The 19,540-nt window shown below is 48.2% G+C and overlaps 1 protein-coding gene across 1 annotated transcript in view; it reads right to left on the bottom strand.

Annotated features, from left to right (window-relative positions):
* COL23A1 (collagen type XXIII alpha 1 chain) overlaps nucleotides 1-19,540 on the bottom strand; it is a 162,774-nt gene that overhangs the window by 39,362 nt on the left and 103,872 nt on the right. Inside the window, exons 3-4 of the mRNA XM_032197159.1 lie at nucleotides 8,260-8,304; nucleotides 1,955-1,962 (exon numbers count right to left, since the gene is read on the bottom strand). Coding sequence (XP_032053050.1) covers nucleotides 1,955-1,962; nucleotides 8,260-8,304 — 53 coding nt within the window. The remainder of the gene's footprint in view (nucleotides 1-1,954; nucleotides 1,963-8,259; nucleotides 8,305-19,540) is intronic.

The raw sequence follows: 19,540 nt of genomic DNA, 5'->3' as shown, positions 1-19,540 counted from the left end.
GGAGAGAAAAATGTCTTGTTTGTGTTAAATCTCCCCTGCGCTCCCTTTGCAATTCAATCGTGCCGTGGGAACCAGGAAACGAAACCAAGGAGAGACAAAGAAAAATGAGGAGCGCGCCATATGCTGCCTACGCCGCGTACACCAGGAGTGAGCAGAGCACACGTGAAGAAACGTAACACAGTTGGCCGTGTGTGGGCTGATAACAGCCCCTGATAACAGCAGGAGCAGAGCTGAAATGGTTAAATGAACCCCTTTTAAATAGCCAAAGTACTTTATGAGAAAAAGGCCCTACGAAGATGCATATATCTGGAAATACGGAGATTTCAATAGCCTGTATCCTCTTCATTCGTAACCTGCCACTGAGCAAGAAATTAAAAATATTTTTCAAATTAAGTCAGATTGCATGAGCTGCAGAGAGGAATGACACCGTCACCCCACAGAAGCAGCACAGGGCCCGGCCCCGACACCCGAAATGCCCCCAGCAGTGGGACTGTGCCCGGTTCCCCTTCGGATGCTGCTCGCCCCGTGAATGCCCCCGCAACCAACATTTCACAAACCCACGGAGTCATTTTTATTGTGTGGGTAGAGAGGCTCTGTTGCAGTTTTTAATTACGGAATATTTACAGGAAAATTAATTCATTGACAGGCTGAGTTTTGGAACACAAACTAAAGGGAAAATTCGTTTGTTTGCATTTCTCGAGCCAGTCAGTATCTTGGATTTATTGCTGGTGCTGGGCACAACTTTTAGTGCAAATGTGTTCAGATCTCAAAGAACGGTCAAGCCCAAGCCATTAAGTCTTAAATTTTCCTGATTTGCTTCTTCAAAACCTGGCCAAATAATAATTTAGCTCAACTCCCTCTTTGGGCTAAAAAAAATAAACTTGAAATGGAAGCAAAATTTCCAAGGGCTAACAGCCATCAGCTGACCCCACCGGTGGCGGCGTCCATCCCAGAAGCACAGCCATGGCGCTGTGACAGCCCCTGTGCTCCACACGCATTTCCCTGTCAGCTTTTGGCCTCTAAACAGACGTACAGAGCTGGAAATTAATTAGCCCAGGAATAGTCAGCATTTTTTTTTTTTCCTGAAACGATCCCGTTTTAAACCAGTGAGGTTCTGTAAGAAGAGTGACCTGAAGAAACATCTCTGTTAATGCAACAGTGAACAAGGAAACATGCAGCTGCCAACAGCCTGCACCTCTCCTCCTCCTCCGGCTTCGGGGGAAGAAAGGTAGAAGGAAAACAGAAGCACCTAACGCCCATAAATTCTCTTTAAAAATCCCTCAGCAGCTCGGAGGGCCCAAGCGAAACGCTGTATTCTCGCTCCAAGAGCAGCGGGAGAACATCAGATTTGGATGTGGTGGTGGCACAGCGAAAGGCATGTCTGAACATTTGGAAGGAGGAGTTGACACATTTTCAACTATTACCCCTTCAAACAACAAATTCCCCATAAATTTTCTGGTCGCACTGGGAGGAATGCTCGTTACTCTCCCCAAGACTTCAAAGAGAAGCAAGCGAGCTACGTCTTTCCCTCCAGCCCCCTTTGCGAGCCTACCAAACCCGTATTAAGCGATGGAAACGCAGCAGATAAGAAAAGCAAGACAGAGCTTTAGGACTAAAAATCCCACCAAAACGTTAAAATATTAGTATAGCACTCATTCAGCTAAATGGAAGCTGAGTAAAGACACTCTACAGGGAAAACTCTTTTTTACTGAATATTTGCTTGGTTTAAAATTACTGGAAGTCCCTGAGGGCAGCAAGTTAAACATTTAAAAACTCCCCCCACACCATTTGTCTACAATTGTGAAAAAAATACAACAGCATCTGGTACCAATTGTGCTTCCAGACACACCTCTACCAAAAAATGCTGTGCTTTTGCAACGACACAGAAAGGAAGGGGAGGGGGAAGGGGCAGCCTTAACTTTGTTGATCCAACAGTAAAATCCACGATACTTACTGCAGGTCCTGGAAAACAAAAAGAAAAACAAAGAAAAGAGTCACTTAATTATGAAGTATAATCTACAAAAAAGCACATAACGGGAAATACCAGGAAGTCGCAGTACTTCTGGGTTCAGTCCCAACGCGATGACTTTCTGGACGCACTCAACGCCACCCGCCTGCTCCCGTGTGGGGCTGTCTCACCCCCTGATGGCAGGGCAGCACCTACAGTGGCTGTAAGACCCCGTTCCTACACCCTTTTCCCCGTGTGACTCCCTTTTCTGCCCCGTGTGAGGCCCTGGGCACGTCACGAGGCATCGCTTGCATTCAGCGCCCACAGCACCACGCGCAACCACACAGCACCCGGCGAGGATGTTGCTACAGCTGCCCTCAAGGTCAGAGTGATGCACAGACCCCAAATGTCACTGTCATTTGGTCCCCTGACCTCAAAACATGCCACAACACCAAGATCCTGTATTTGCTGGCTGCTCTGTGCATCCTGCTTGGAGGCTTTGCTGTGCCCGGAGCCAGCTGAGCGGCTGATGCACGATGCCTTAAATCCAGGGGGAAAAAAAACACCTTCTACAGTAAGTTTTCATGCACCAGTATCACAGCCTGAAGCTGTGGTTAGCAGCAGTTAATAAACAGTAATAAATAACCCAAAACTGCCTTCCCCTGCAGGGCAGGGGTCCCCGCCACGTGCCAGACTGATTCCTGCAGCTTTCCCAGCGTTCGCCCTGCTCGGCGCTACCCGGAGGTGCACGCTGAGCCCCCGCTCTAATGCAAGCCATGTTTCCCTCCCGTTTGTGAGGCATCCTAAAGCTCTCCGATTTGGGCTCCTTCATGCTCCATTTCCCGTCTGATCCAAACCAGAAACAAATCACAATTAAAAAAAAAAAAAAGAAAAAAAAATGTGGGAAAAATTAAAACGGAGGAAAAAACGCCTTTCTTCATATTCTATAATATACAACAGGAAACGTGTTTCGGGCTAACACATTCAAGGTTTCTTAAGTTTGTTTAAAAATTCGTATGTTGAAAAGTTAATCAAGAAAAAACCCCAAAGCCTAAGAATTAAGACTGGGACCAAGGAACAAGGAATCAGCCCAGTACCCTCTGCTCCTCAGCTTCCTGTGGCCAGCTCTGCACACAGCCAAGCACACGGGGGGCATGGAGAGGAGGTGAAGAGCTCCAGATCTGCCCCCTACCAGGGCCAGCCAAGTCTCAGTGCTAAAATTCACACGGGCCATTAGCGTGCTTTCTTTGGTTTAATTTCTTGTGAATACAGAAGTCAATGGATCTCGGCCAATTTATTAACTGAGAATCATAAACCTGATTTATTAACTCCCTTATATGCCAAGCTACCCACAAAAGCCCCTTTGTAGAAAAGTAAAAACTAAGTCTCAAACAAGAATCGGCCAGGAAATTATTTTAATATGGGATTTCAATCAGCTACCAATTATAATCTCTGCGGAATTTGCTGCCTTTTTCCTTTTTCCAGCTACCGTTTTCTCCCAGCGCATGCAGGCAAATGCTCCTTTAAAATGCAAGGCTCAGAGCTGAGGGCTCTCTGTAGATGCCAGGTGGGATGCTCCTTAAGGACACCTGGGGAGTTAGGCTCCTCTTTAGTGACAGTCATAGCCAAAAAGTCTTCATTAAGGCATAAAGTGCAACCTCCTGAACCAAACCTTTTTCCCCTCTAAGAACAGCATCACGTGCTGGCTTGCCCAACGCGTTTGCTAAAAGCTCAGCCACAAGACTCCTGTGGAAGCAAGTCAAGCGTTTTGCAAGGCAGCAGCAAACAGAAGTTCCTCGCATGCCAAGGGGCTGTCCCCGACCTGGCCGCCTCCTCGGCACAGGCACATTGCACAGGGCACGTTTTCTGTTCAGAGAACTTCGCCAGAATTCGCTGCTAATAATTCTGAGTAGAGCCAATATTTTTAAAGCCCTGAAGAATGAAACCAGTTATTATTAGAGTTGGAAACAGATTTTGTACGTCTGAAATTTGATAACAAGTAAACTTGGGGGCTTGGTTCAGAAGGAAAAGGGGGCAGACAAAATAAGTTGCAATGCATAAAATTTGGTCTATGATTGGTTTGCTGTAGAGAGGGAAACTTGCCACGCTTTTCCGTAACGCGCAGCACACGTTGCTGCCGTGCTAGGGGCACCAGCTGGGATCCGAAACTGCCAGGGCACGGAGATGCCTGGATACACCAAAAGATTCCTCAGGAATCTGAACAGTTGTGCCAGAGGGAGGTGAAAATAGAAACTTTTACAGCTAAGTGACCCAGATTTCCTGCCTGATGGCCATTAACGTTACTCTGTATACCCAAACCTCACTAATGCCCAAAAAGTATCTCCACAAAAACACGTGCTGCGTATTTATGCACACAGCTACTGAGCAGGGATGCTGCAAGGGGAGCAACTCAGTCATGGACAAGGAGGAAGGGGACGACTGCCAGGTCAGACATCATGGATTAGCTCTGCAGCACGGGGAAGAAACTTCTGTCCCTTTCTGCTGGCCTCAGGATCTCCTGTCCGTGCCTCAGCGCGGGTGCAAGTCCTAGCAAAGAGGCTTGATGCTGAGAGCAAATGTAGGACAGATGAGATTTTTCCTAACGCTCAGTAGAAGCCAAAGCACTCCTCCATGTCCGATGGCATATGGACATGAACAAGCATGGCAAAAGGCAGGGAGCAATGGAAATTCCCAAATAAATAGCAAGCTCTCTGTGATTTCCTCGCACGCACACATGCGCTGACTGAATAACAACTGCACGTTTACGGTTGTACAGTCGCATGGCCAAGAGGCTTGGAAGAGTCTTAATGGGTAAAATATGGGGCTTAAGTACGTGTAGGGCTGGGAGAGAAGTCATGTGTCTCTGCACAGAAACTGCTTTGCTCTCGTTCCTTGAAAAGAGCTTTAGTGTTGCCCCTGTTCCAAACCGGGCTATTTCTGTAAACAGAAGAGATGTAACAGGATAATAAAAAAAAAATTACTTGGTACCAAAACCTTTTTAGAAGTTCAAGCTGAAGAAACAACTGCAGCGCGATGTAAATTTGGAAACAGAGTTGGGGCAGGGGGAGAAGGCCGTTTCATCCCTTTTCAAAATTTCAAAACCTTTTCCCTACAAGTGTTTCTGAAACAGAAAATTTCTGTAAACAAAACTCGTTGCCAGAGACAGCAGTTTTTGCTAAGTCAACACTTTCCAGTGCAGAAATAACTTTGTCCAATAACGATAACCCTTCCAGGCCTACCCATATGGGCAATTTCTGTGCCTCAAACAGCCAACTGCCCTCACTGCACTGTCAGTTCAGGAGGTTTACATCCAGAACCAGATCTTGCTTCACGTGCTGGGAGTAGAGACGTACACGGAGACTTCACAGACTTCCCACGTCAGACGTGTTTCCTTCCTGCTTGTTCTGATTTTGGGTTGTGGATCAAGCTGCCAGCCCCCAGTCTGGTTACGCAGAGACCCGGACACGCAACCAGATTAAATCCCCAGATCCTGGGTACGATTCATCCATCCTGCAGCCGTGCCCCAGCATGGACCAATCTTTACAAAAAGGGAATCCTGCTTGGCTGCAAGTTTTCAAGGGCTGGTGGGAATGGGCATGATGCTCCTGTACAGTGGTGCTGACACGTTTTGACGGAGCTGGGAACGTGCTGGAGCAGAGCAGGCACTGCCAGGGGCACGAGTGAGCTGCTCCAAGAGCCCCATGGCACCGGCTGGTCCATCGCCGGAGCCGCAAGGGAGATTCCCAGGGCCAGCTGGCTGCTCGAGTAAATAAAGCAGGTCAGATAGCACCGCCCGGCTCCATAACTCCAGGCTTTGTTTAGCTGCACTGACAGCCACAGCAATGCTCCCCGACGTATCTGGGCTTTGTGTTTATGGTCAGCGAGGAGATGACAGCGGGGATGACCGTGCCGCCGCAGGACGCTCAGGTTCTCAGTCCTTTTTGAAGCCTGTGCAACCACGCTGCCTCGTTTCAAAACAATCCAACTAGTTCAGCTTTATCTAGAATTAGCTTAAAGTTAATCTTCAATGGCATTGTGTTTTTCTGTAGTAGAGTGGTTGACTCAGTGTGATTTCAAGCTGACAAATTCTTAGCTTAGGGAAATGTAGAGCTGTTGGATTAATTTCCTCTATGATCTGAATCCATCCGAGCAGAAGAAAGGTAACAATTGAGAATTGTTTTAAAGCAACAGGAGAGTGCGACTGAAAAGGGACAGGATGATCTGTTAATAGTTTCTCTGCTTGTTTATAAAAGATATAAATTGAAAGTTTCAATGTGAATCAGAAAAAGTTTTTCGATGTTACCATTTCAACAACTGTCAGAAAAAAAAGAAATGCTCCCTTTGGCATGGCTGAAATGAGCACTGAGCCTTCTGGCTCTTCAACAGCGTTTGTCTGGAGGCTGTTAGACCATAACCACGTCGGGTCCCTGGGGGTGGATGCTATCATGCTAGGCAAACAAAGTTTTATTCACGTTTATCAGCTGTAGCACAGGAACAAGGACCTGGTTTACGTGTGGTCAGCTTCTCCAACAAATATAGAAATGTATCTTCAGGCTTTCTGAGAAAACAAACAGCTGGCAGCTCAGCCAAAACCAACATCCAGAGGGAAGCCTGCTCTTGGCATCTCTACCTGTGGCAGAGCAGAGCAGTCCGCAGGGGCTGCATCAGGTGGGTTCAGCTGCTTTGCCCCACCGAGTGTTTGTGCACATGAGTGTGGCTTGCGATGCACGGGGGTGTTTGCTGCTGCCAGCTGCCTGCTTCAGAGGCAATCAGTTCAGATGGCTGCTGCTGCCAGGTGCCCTGTGGCTCTCCCTTCCCCAGTGATAGCCCGATCTCCTTGATTTTCCTTTGCAATTGTATAAAAATTCAGAAAAATACCAATTCTTAACAACTTGTACATCTTTATTACGTGACTTGTTTTCCTGCTTGTTTTTCTGCTTCTTCAGACGGATGCTCAGACAGCTGCAATGCGACATCAGATCTCCTGGGTGACAGCACATGGCAGCGAGCCTTCAGAGGTGGCACGACCCGATGACAGCACTGACCTGGTACGAATCGCTCTGCCTTCTGCATTTGCTTGGAGATTTTCAAGGTTGTATCAGCTCAGACAGCACTGAGGGTGTGTGGGCATGCAGGAGCCAGTGGATCACCCAGCGTGGAGGTGGCTGGCATCTGCACGGAGCTGCTTGAGTAGGGCTTGTGGGCACACTGCAGCGTGAGAGGAGTGGCCCTTCAGAAGCTGTCGTGTGAAGCAGGGAGAAGGAGAGTGGAGGGCGAGGACGCGCTCAAGCTCAGCACTGTGAGCACCATATCCACCTCCCAGAATTGTATAAGAACTAGGAAGATGCCTTGGAAAATGTTTGCATAAATACCTGCATATAAATACTCCAGATTCATCAGCAGACCTCACCACGGCTGCACGTTGTACTCCAATGAGGGCTTTAAGGAGCACGGTTATGTTCCAAAAAAAAAAAAAAAAACATGACAAAAATCAAAGCCAGCTGGTGGGTATTCCTACAGCACAACTGTTGGGAAAGTGGGGTTTAATGAAGAGAACTGGGATCCATCATTGTCCCTGTGAGGGCAGTTTCCATGTTTTGCCTGTGAGTAATCCCCCATGCTTCAGGAGCAAAAATGCCTCAGAAAACACCATGAAATAGCAGCGATGGAGGAGAAGGGAAATGCCTGTCTGTCTGCCACGGAGATCGGCTCATAGCTTGCAAAACAAAACCCCTGATTCGCTCTCCCCAGAGATAAAAGTAAAACTTGATGGCCAGAAAGTTCTGTGTTTAGAAAACCCAGCTGGGTATTTGCTGTAGCCAACGAGCAGCACAGAGCAGCCTCCCGGCTACATGAAAATCTCCCTGGTCCCCATTAATTCACTCAAAATTCAACAGCTTAAGAGACAAAATGTGTGAAATGTTATCTGCTTTCTGATAAGTAGAGGCAGTTGCAAACTACCTGCAGGTTTCTAGGTACATTCCTGTACCGAGGTCACTGTTTTCCTCAGACAGAGCAGTGCCAACCACATCCAACTGCACTCCAACCTAGAAGCAGAGTGTGAGCAGTGCTGCTCCCCAGCTGACACAAAATCTGTGTTTTCCCAGTCCACAAGACAGAAGAAAACCCACCAGATATCAAAGTGCCAAAGGAGTATTAATATAAACCAACATTTAGCAAAAATCTGAGTCCCCACCAAGGCCAGTTGGTGGTTTAACCAGAAGCCAGCCCGTCAGAGAGAGGTGATGGTAGCGGTATGGGGAAGTTTGTGCCCAGCCCCGTGAGAGCGGTGGGGTGACCGCGATGCTTACCGGGCTCTCCGCGCCGTCCGGGCTTCCCTCGCCTCCCCGGAGGGCCTGTGGAAACAGAGCAGAGGGTTAGCGATGGGCAGAGGGGACAGAGGGCAGCCACGAGCCCTCCCCTTGCATCCAAACCACCGCCTGCCCTCCCCACCTCCACTGCAATCTTGCAAGCCACACCAGTGATCAAAGTGATGAACCGAAGCCTTTTCTTCCTAACCATTATCCAAGCCTGAAGTCCCCACGTTGGCTGCCAAAGTAGCCTAGACCCCATCATAGACCCACTGTCTCAGATATAAAACATTTACTTCTTCTCCTACCCAGCTGGGCAGCAATAGCTAGGTGGTCAGGTCAACAAAAAGCTGTGAGGGGCACCACGTCCTTAAATCAAGGATAAAAGGCACATAAGCAGCAGGCACAGAGCACTGCTGCAGCCCGAGCTGAGCACCCAGGTCCCGACCCGGCTGTGATGTTGCATCCTTTGTGCTGCGGGCGAAGGTTTTGCAACCTCTGCTGGCAGCGGGCTCCCACGGCTGGGAGCTGGCAGCTTCCACGCGCCCTCAACACACCCATGGGCAGATGGGGACAAGAAGCCGCTTCTGGTAGCCTCCTGCAGGAGGTCAGCCAGCTCCGGAGAGGCGTGCACTGGGTGTCAGCAATGTTAACAAAAACAAGAGCTCCCTTTTTATATGGGAAACAACTCTGCTCCCTCTGCCTTCTGCTGCTTTGTTAGCTTTTAGGTGCAAAGGACAATAAACACAGAGCCCTAGATGTTCCTGCGCTCCGAGCAAGGTTTCACTTTCTGCATAAACATTTCCGTGCCCAAACAGTGTAACTGGACCCCAGGTGCAGCCAGGGGCTCTTCTCTTTAACATCAGGGTAAACTTGCCATCCATCCATCCATCCGTCTGTCCCTCAGCACATCCCCAGCAGGCACCGCAGGCAGGGCTCCAGTCCCTGCTCTCCCTACGGAGGTGACAATTTTGCAGGTACAAGCCCAGGGCTCACCCTGCAAGGGGTTGGTAGCTCCTTGAGCCAACAGGTTGCTGGGGGGCAGAAAAACCCCTTTCCATGCCAGCCACGGGAACGGGCCAGCTCTGAGCGTGCCGGTGCCCAGCTCAGGCGCTGTGTGACTGCTGGGAATTGCTGCTGTCATTATGAAACGGGGCAGCAGCCTCCAGCCTCCCCCTGCACACATTTTGGGGGCCGCTCCATCCCTCAGTAGCACTACGACGTGCTTCAACTCCAGCAGCTCTGTAAGTTTTACCTCTCTGCTGCTAGAGGCAGGGAGGGAGCACGGCGTTTCTTGGGAGCAGGGAATGTGCCAGTGGAGCTGGAGGAGAGGCTGGGTTTTGAAACAAGTGACTAATGAGTTGGTAGCAATGCTTTTAACTCGGTTAGAGGAAGGCTGGTGCCGGAGGGCGAGAGCGTGCCGAGCTCCCGTAAAGCTCAGGTTGGGCCCCAAGGACTGAGAGTGTGAGAAACCAAACTTTGTTTAAACAACTACAAAAATCAGCAGTAAACTTAAAGGGATTTCTTACTACTTCACACCATAAGGGAAAAATTGACTACTGCCTACATCGTGTAATTCTTTACAGTCTATCTTTTCCAGAAGGGAATCTGTAAAAAAAGAAGTAACACCTAGACCCACGAGTACAGCACGCTCACAGCAACCACTGAGAGAAATCAAAGATGAGAGAGAAATAAAATCCATTCTCTTCCATTCCCCTTGCTGCATTTGTCTGAAAAAAAAAACATTGGTCAAAGAAATGGAATTGGAAAAGCAGAAAAGACTTTTTGGACTCAACATACAGAATCCTGCTACCGTTCAAAAGCTGAATTTGGAAAAGTCTCCGCTGAGAGAACCTGAGCAGGGACCAAGAGGGACACGGCCACCTCCAGCGGGAGGTTGGGGTGCTCGGCAGCGAGCTGCAGCCCCGGGCCATCAACCTGTGCACGTGTGGCCAAGCCCAGTCTGCACAATGGAAATTATGGTGGAGATGTCTGCAAGAGCTTCACAAGCAGAGCTGCTGCCACCAGCTTGGGGACAAGGCATGGTACGTGGCAGCAGGTGCCAGACACCCGCAGGTGCCGCAGCCGCACCTGAGCACCACCAGGGCTCGTTCAGGAACCGATGCTCATGCGATGGAAAAAGCATCTCTGCCCGATGCAGATAGCACTAAACGTTACACCCAAGTTCCGTGTCTAGTTTCAAACCCCATTAGGAGGCTACAATGGAAATTAAGGAGGCCTGGGAATTCGTTTGAAGATAAATGCGAACTGTAAACTGTTCCCTAACGACTCCGACTGCTCGGATCCTGCAGCCTGATGCTCGTTCAATATAATTAAGATTTATGTTGCATTAACGTCAATTGGGCAACCGCCGGGCCTTTTCTCCTACCCGTCCCAGCCCCGCTGTATCAGCGCTGGGAGTTCTTTATTTACATTTTTATGAAAGACAGCTTGGAGAGGAGAGCGAACACAGAGCACGGAGCGCTGTGTTTTTAAACAACGTGTCACGCTCAAGCTAAACAGCCCGAGCGCGCGGCACGGCGCGCGGTTCCTGACAACACCACGAGCCTGCCAGCGAGACGACAGATCCAATAACACCGAGACAAAGGAAGAGCACGGAATACATCGCTGATTGGAGCTGTTACGAGGAAGAGCTGATAGGTGCATCTAAGGAATAGCCGCAGAAATAAGGTAAAAAGTTCACGGCAAACACACGGGGTTGGCTCAGCCGCTCCGCTGGGCAGTGGCCACGCACGTCACCTACTGCGGGTGAGCAAATGAAAAATTAAAGGCAACGTTGGTTTTGTAGCTCACAGAGTATTGCCAAGAGCCCAAATAACACGGTTCTCCATAGGGCAGTAAATTATTCCTGGTTGAACTAATTTACCCGTTGCAAATTGGGTAACTGCTGACTGGGTCACTCTATAAATTCAGTAACCCACCAGTACCGGGGCAAGCAGGGCTAGCGCACCACGTGTGTTGAACACGGCTTTGTCCCTCCTAATTCAGCCAAATCTGGCACTCCCAGACTGGGGAAGCTGCGTTGCTGGGCCCTGTCACTTCAGCTTTGAGTTTACGAACACTATGACCACCTGCCTTGCTGATGGGCATAAGGTAAATTGGTGTTCACCAAAATGAAGGTGGGTGTTAAATGCCAGCAAAAAAAGATCAAGTTTCACACTGTTTTGGAGGGCCTACCCACTCATAAAATCAGCATTTTTTCTAATTTTCATTTTTGCGAGCTCCAAGTGGTTTAGATTGTTTCCCGTTCTTCCCTTTTGGCATTTTTCAAATTGTCTTTTTCCTTCCCTTTTTGTTTTTTCTCCTCCGGTTAAAAATGAGTCAACCAGAAGAATAGCTTGAACAAATTGGTTGGTTCGGCCACTCTCGGAAAAGCCTATTTTTTTTTTTTTTTTCCCATATGGCTTTACTTAGAAGGAAGGAGACCTGCGCAGCGTACCGCAGGGCCTGGTGTTGAGCACTAGGAAGCTGCAGCCCCGCTCTTGCTGGCTGTTCCTGCACAAAGGCCAATTTACTTTCTTGTTCCCTGGGGAAAAGGTTTATGGTTCACGGACAGAAGTCAGATTCGGCGATGCTTGCTCAGCTGATACTCATCAGGCATTCGGGCCGGACTGCAGACTCTGAGACCACAGATCTAAGATTAAACAGTTTTGGGTCACAACGTTTTGCATGAACCTTCTTGGCTACGGATTCCAGCGGACCCAAAGATTCAAAGCAAATACCAGACACAGATTGGAAACATGCAGCACCTACAGTCTACAGAGGTTTTCCAAATTAAAAAAAAAAAAAAATAATAATAATAATAATAAAAAAAATAATTTAAGATTCATTTCAGATTTGGTCCAAGAGCCCTGAAAACTCCGGAGTCCCGGGCTATGGTTTATGTTAGTAGAAAAGCCACCCAGAAAGCAAGCTTTGGTTGTTAGTGGAAGGAAGCTCCTTGCAGCTCCATATGTGATCCAGTTGCTTTCAAGATACAGAACAAGCAAGGAATTATTTCCCTTCATACAACTCCACGTGGTCTGCCTGGGCAAGGATGCACACAAGCATCCTCCTCGCCATGTGCTGGGAGCTGTGCTCAGTTTCTGGGGAAGAAGGCAGCTCCAGGACCCAAGCTGGAACAACTGGGCAGCGTTCGAGGTGGTGTTTTGGTTAGAGCACCTGGGCACCAGAGGTTTATGCCACAAACTCTACAGCTGAGCTACAACGAGGGGCTCCCAGCGAGATGAGATGGGTGCAGAGCTGGGGGAACAGCCTTAAACCACCCCAACAAGGTGACAAAGCCAGTCCATGTCCCAAACATAACCTTCACCAGCAGCAACAAAACCCACACGAGAGATATGTTAGCCTGTGAGATGGCACAACTCAAGACCAGAGGCAAATTTGGGGCGTTTCAGTGTTTTTCCTAGCTGTAGCCAACAAAAGCTCCTCTTCCCTTGGGTGGGTGCTTGTTACAAAGGGAAAAATAATATTCAAGATCATTCAAAGAGTGAAATGATCTACAGGCACACGATGAAACAAACCAAAGCGCCGCTCACGCTACATTTAAAGCAAGTGAGGTTGTGCTGCTCGCTCAGTGCTCTGGATTCCCCCTACACACACACCCTTAAATCATTTTTTCCCCTTTTTCCCCACACCCAGAGACAGTTTCTTCAAACAGTCAAGCGCGTACAGCTCTTTTGTTTAGTCACCCGGGCACGAAGATAAACTGAATTTGAAATATAAATTAAGAAGTGACTGGAATAAAGCCACAGCTGCACTCACATCAAACACGGGCGATTTGCCTTTTGTTATGGCTGCTCTTGCTCAGGCCGCTTTCCGATAAGGTGCTGGCACAGGGCAGGAGCAGATGGACGGGGTGCTCCCCGCCTTCTTTTTAAACCAAGAGGACGTTTAAACCAAGCTGCACGTTTGGGCAGCTGCGCGGGCTGCCACGTGCAAGGTGGGAAGGTCCATGGCAGATTTCAGCTTCACACATCTGCGCTGAGGCAGCTGCTTTAGTGCAAGCCCTGGGCAGAGGCGGTAGCTTTGAAAGCCCTTTGGAAGGCAGGCGCCTACAAACAGGCTTTGGTGATTCTTTATGAGAAGTGACCACCTCTGTTCACCATACCTATATGCTTCTGCATGCCCAAAATACCTAGAAAAAAAATCTTAAGCAAATCGTTGTCTGGAATGAATGAGCAGATACACCCAAGGACAGCTCTTTCAGAAGGCACGTGCAAGTAGGCTTTTCTCTGCTGAAGTACTTGCTAACACAAAGCCACCTCCTGGAAGAGGCAGAAAGTCCCCAGGGACCGAGACGCCCAGTTATTCAGCAGGTGGAGCAGAGCACTGCTCCGCACCAGTCAGTAAGCTTACCTTAGAAGATACCAGCCTGCCTGCAAGCCCAAAAAACTCATGCAACATGTTGGGAGCACCTCTACAAGCCCAAGAAATGGTTGCGCATTTCTTGCAGCAATGCGTTCGTTTTCTCTTTTCCCCAAAAACTGTAAGACACTTCTATAAGGTAAGCAAGATAATGAAGCACTTATTGCTTCCTTTGGCTTTCAGTTACGAGCTCACATTTAAACAAGTTTGACATGTTGGATTACAAAACCTCTAGTGCAACATTCAGCTCTGACACAAAGTACTTGGGTTTTGATGAATTGCGTTTTTGGAGCGCGGAAGTACTCAAAACTAATGCTCGTTATCTGCAATCAGAATTAGCTGTTCCAGATCCAGGATCCCACAGCAAAATGTAAAATAGCCTCTGTCATTTTCCATATTACTCAACACGCACAAACTGCAGAAGAGAACCTGGCAAGACGAGTTGGAGAGCAGCTGAATAACCCCGCTCCTCGAGTACCTAGAAAAGTTCCCAGTAACTGCACAGGAGTGAATACACGATGGACTTTAAGCAAACAAGCTTATACTTTGCATTTAAATGTTATTTTTACGGGAGCACATCTGAGGATGCAGTCCGTGGTTGGTGCCCATTTGAGCAGGATTCCCCATCCTTCGTTTCTCAGCTTCCCCACCCCAAGAGCTCAATCTGCCACGTGCAAACCATACAGCAAGAGAGGGACGGGGCCAAGCGGGTCCCAGGAGCACGTCTACAGCGATCACACTAATATCACCGACAGATTTAGCTTCCATGTTACCAATAAACTTGAACATAAAAATCAAAGTTTTCCTGTTTCAAAGCTCATCCCATGCTGCACGATTACAAGTCTCAATTTCAGCATCTTTAAAGGAGCTCTTAAATCCTTCCTCCTGGGATCTTCAAAAGCAGCAGCTCTCTTCTGTTGCAAGCCCTCTCTCCTCCCCCCAGCAAGTTTTCAGCATGCAGAAAGCACTCCCTCCACCTCCGCCTCGTTTTCTACCCACTTCCTCACAAGCACCATCGTAATGAAGAGTCAGGGCCAAGAACAGCCCATCAAAGACTTGCCCGGCCAGCTCAGGGAGCTGTTTCTATTTTCATTATTTGCGTTAACCCCGGGCCAAGGCTCCGCGACGCCACGTGCTTCAAATAACAAAGCAAAAGCGCATCTCGGCGAAACAAGCCACATCAAAACCGAACAGCCAAATCCCTTCCACGCAGGGCACACGTGAGGAGGAAGGTCCAGGGCTAGGAATAGTTTCTCCTATATGGTGGTGCAAGCAAGACCCCAGCAGCACCCGCGTGTTCCAGCAGATGTTTCAGATAAGGGGAAGCTGAGGAATACGCCACTGGGGATTTAAGTTTTGCTCTGACCTGACCGCAGCCGCCATTTGGAGTTTCTATTTTTACGCTGAACTTGGCCAGGATCAAACGCCGATGACTGATTTTGAAAACCGAATGGTATTACATCAGTTTGGCTCCCAAAAAAGCCTGCAGCCTCCAGCAAGCCGGCCAGGTGATGAGCAACAAGCTGGTGTTGATGAAGCCCTTGTGAAATTTAAGTCAAGATCGTACTCCACAGAAAATAAATTAATCATGTTTTATCACACTGACAGCAGGGTTACACAAATAAATCTCGTTAAGCTACGGACATGAACAACGTTGGCTGTTTCTAAATAATTGTTCTTAATGTAAAGCATCCAGAGAAACTACCACAGGGACTTCAAGAGAAGGCATCTGTCCTGCGAGGTGCTACAAGATGGGCACAGATGATCTTTCTCCCGGTGTGCCCGAGCACCAACACGGGATGTGTGTGGATCCACTTTGCCCTTCTCTAATCCCACAAGTCCCTCTAAGAAAGCAGACCATCTGCAAGCAGCCCATTACTGACAGCAGGAAAAAGAGGAAAATGAAGATCTATCCTTTACTCGGAGTGAGCCACTCTTCCCTTGGCATGGCCTTTTGAGGGGCTCCTAGAGCAGGGATGGGGCGCAGGGCTTTGGGACCTGCACCCAGCACCTGGCACCATCTCAGGTCTTGGGGCACAAACACACAGATACAAATGAACTCACTGCGGGTACATCCACTACCTGCATCTCCTCAGAAAAACTTCAAGGTCTGTGGCATGTTCGTTTGCCACCAGCAAATCCCAGAAGCCAGGGAACCACCTGGTGCGGGTGCAGGTCGATTCACTGCTTGGGCCAGGCACGGCGCACGAGACGGGCGATCTGCTGGGCAGTGTCATTTAAAGGAAAGATGATTCAGCCAGCAGGAACTCTGCCCTACCAGTAAACGTGTCACTGAACAGCTCCGGGAGAGGTACCCCGAGCAATGCTGTTAAAATGCCACTTGCACGCAGGGCAGAGCTATTATTAACGGCATTGTGACCTTGGAGAGCTAGAGATGTGTCCGAGGAGAGGGGCAGCAGGCACGAAACGATGCTGCTCGCTGCCAGGAAAACGCCTTCTAACCAGCAGCTGGTGGGACAGAAAGGAGCCAGATGCAGCGCAGGTAAAAGGCCCGCGTGAAGCAGGTGGCTGGTTTAACACATCGGGGACAGACCAGGTGAACTCAGGGATTTTTTCCCAGTTTCTCTGCACATAAATTTTATACCGTGCACATCGCAACGCCACACCTAAACTCCTAAAAATTGCAGTTTTTGATAGAAAAATACTCAAAAACCAATGTGAGCTTCTAAATATAACACATACAGTGCTTCAGATTTCCTCATTTTTAGCTCCTGTTAAAACAAACATAACCCAGACAGGCACGGAAGTCCTCTGGTTTGCCCTGTGATGCACAAGGCTGGGGTTGCTCGGAGGCTTTGCCCATACCACTGGGTACCAGCAAGGCCACTGCCACCACGGGACAGGCCACGGCGTTTCTTGGCCACGGGGCTTTTTCCCCCCTTTCTGCTGATATATTTGCCATAAATCTTCCAGGAAGGTAAGCTCTAACGGTATGCTTACTGCACAACTCAGCGAGTATGAAGTAATTTCTCTTCAGGTTCTATGGAAATTAAAACCTTTTGTGAGCAGGCAAGTACATAGCGGTGCATCTGACAGACACAGCCCGTGTCTAACAAGCATGGAGGGAAATATTCTGCCTTCTGCATTGCTGGGAAAGTTTTCTCCTCGGTAATTAAACCTTATTTTTTTTTCTTTTAATTTTTTCCTGAAGCATGCAAATCATTGGTTTAAAGTTTAAGCACCACTGAGCCACAGTTTTTACTTTAAGCATTCCCTCCATCTTCCCAATGACATCCAAGTGGGGCTGCATGGAGGAGGAATTAGACAACTGGAAAGCGACTGCTCTGCAGGTACCAGTTCCTGGTTATCTCCTGGATTTAGGAGCTTCCAATGTTCACGGGTACCTTGCCTTAAATCATTTGGGTATATTAATACCTGCCTTGACCCAAACTAAGCTCTGCCCTGAGGACAAGAGGCTCAATGCTCCAGCAGCGCTCAGCTCTGGAGGCATCTCCAGTGCAGGTCTCAGGGCTGGCTCCTGGTAGGAGGTTTCACATGGGGGAGTCCCAGGGAAAGCCTGGAGAGCAGCCGATGAAGGGCACTGCTGAAGGACCAGCAGAAAGAGTGAGAACAGAGGAGAAAAGAACAAAATATGTTAAATGCCAAATGCATTAAATGGCCAAGAGTCTCCAGATACATTAAAATAAAACCATCCCACTGACTAGCCTGGCACAGAGGTAATTTCCTACTTGAGGCATAACTCGGAGGCGAGAAGAGTCTCAACCTTGTAGAGGCTTCCTACATCAGGGATGAAATTATGATGGAAGAAATGTCAAATAAAACGATTTCACTCCCGGAGCAGCAGAAACAATGTACTTTGTTCTCACAAATTGGGACCAGGTAGGTTGGCACGAGGTCTTTGGCAAAGAAACAATTTAGCCTCAAATTTGAGACCAGAGCAATAGCATTAGATCACTTACTCCGACTTCAGTTGTGAGCAGCTGTTTGGCTTTTATTTCACACAAAAGCTTACACTGTAAAAGGAATTCCTGGCCCCCATTCAAATGCTATATTTGCTCGTAAGCAATGTTTCTCATTTTAGTCCTGATAATGCAATGAAATCAGTGATGAAAAATTTTTACAGAGAGATGTAAAGGGTGAAAAAATATTTCTTTTTACAGGCTTTGAATTTGCTGCATTGAAATGCAATACCCAGACCTTGACTTTTCACCACGCTGAAGATGTGATCACCAAAGTGTTTCCTCGTTCTGACTGTGGAACCGAAGGCACCGTTGTCTTTTCTCTGATGACCCCGGGCAGACGGCAGGCTCGCTGTGTGTAAACAGCTTGCTTTCCCACCCATCTGAGAGCCTTCCAGCAAAGGAATATAGAAAACTTTATGGAAAATAGTTTCCATTATATAGACAACCAACACGTGCTACGGCCATATTCACTTCTTGGGAAGAATACGGCGTTTCCTGGAGCACGTGTGAACGATCCAAACAATATCAGCTCTTTTACTGCCGTGTTCCTGACCTGCACCACTTCCAGCGGAAACACGCCGGGGCAGCGCAGTGCAGACCGCTGCCCGAGGTCTCAATGGCACACTTAAGAACTCTGCTAAATAAGAGCAATTTATGACTAAGTTAAGAGCAACACTCGTATCTGCCACTGCCTCCCTCTACAGGATTAAGCTTCCAGCTTTAATACTAATCCACGTCAAGCCCGAATGCAATTAATGAGCAGGAGCACACTGCAAAGGCATTGATAAGGAAAATCAGAGAGCAGCAGCACTTCCAGGCAGGATGCCGGCACTGATTGCACATGCCTCTGGGCATCCCCACAGTTAAGAAGTATTTTAACATGCACAGCAGAGGTTAATTACAGCTGCCACCACAAGACAAAACTCTAGGATACGTGGCCACAGAGACACACAGCCTCTTGCTCATGGCCAGCCCCAGGTGAAGGAGCCGCAGAGACCACAGTCGGGGAACAGGGGAGCTTGCTGCAGGCTGGGAACATGGATGCTGAGCAGAGTCAGCAATGAGAGAGCACAAAACAGCTGTAGGAAGACCAGGAGAAAAAAAAAAAGGTATATTGGCACGTGTAAAAACATAGTTGAGATACCAGAAAGTGTGCTGACATTTCTTTGGCGCACACCGTGCCTTGGAGGTGGTTGGCACAAGGTAGGGAACAGGCGCGATTAATGAGATGGCACAAGCCAATGCTCACAAAAGTTGCTAATTAAACGTTGTTACAGCCCATTGCTGCCATGTTTTGGGCCTGCTCTAGCCCAGGATTCAGTGGCAACGATTGCTTTTATTTCAATGCAAAGAGGGAATGATGTATTGCTCACACATCTGGGGGACGTTTCAGTAACAACTTCATTGTAGACTGAAGTCTTCTCCTGGGCCAGCGCGTTGCAGCAAACTGCTTCCAAACGCACGGCTCAGCAAACGCCTTTCCAAAATGCAACCTACTCTGTGGAGCTCTGCAAGTGCACGTTAAATTTACAAATTACCAAAATTACCACCACGGTTTGTTTAACCGTGTTCATTTGCTTACTTGATGCATCTTACTTGATGAATAGTTTGTTTTATTTGGCTGCTTCAGGATCACTAGTCTTGCAAACAGCTCCGAAAACCATAATGAAGTGACTGACTTTGCTCAGCTGCCTCTTCCAGATGCTAAATTCACTCCCAAGGAGCCAAACGCATCCTTTCAAGGGTACTCAGACTATTTTCAGCTCCAAATTTTCAGTTGTCTGTAAAGCAATAGGTTTATAAATCTTTTGACATGACAGCTAAATGCATTCTCTTTCCCCATTTTAAAGTGGGGAAAAAAAAAAAAAAAAAGCAGAATTGATAGGATAGAAGGGCAGCAGGGGAGACGGAGATGTCCATGTTTTTCCTTAATAGCAAAGAGCATCTCA

This window comes from Aythya fuligula, chromosome 14 (assembly GCF_009819795.1).
Source record: "Aythya fuligula isolate bAytFul2 chromosome 14, bAytFul2.pri, whole genome shotgun sequence".
NCBI classification, from domain to species: domain Eukaryota; kingdom Metazoa; phylum Chordata; class Aves; order Anseriformes; family Anatidae; genus Aythya; species Aythya fuligula.
Note: the sequence above shows the minus strand (reverse complement) of the source record. Positions and strands in the feature narration are given on the sequence as shown.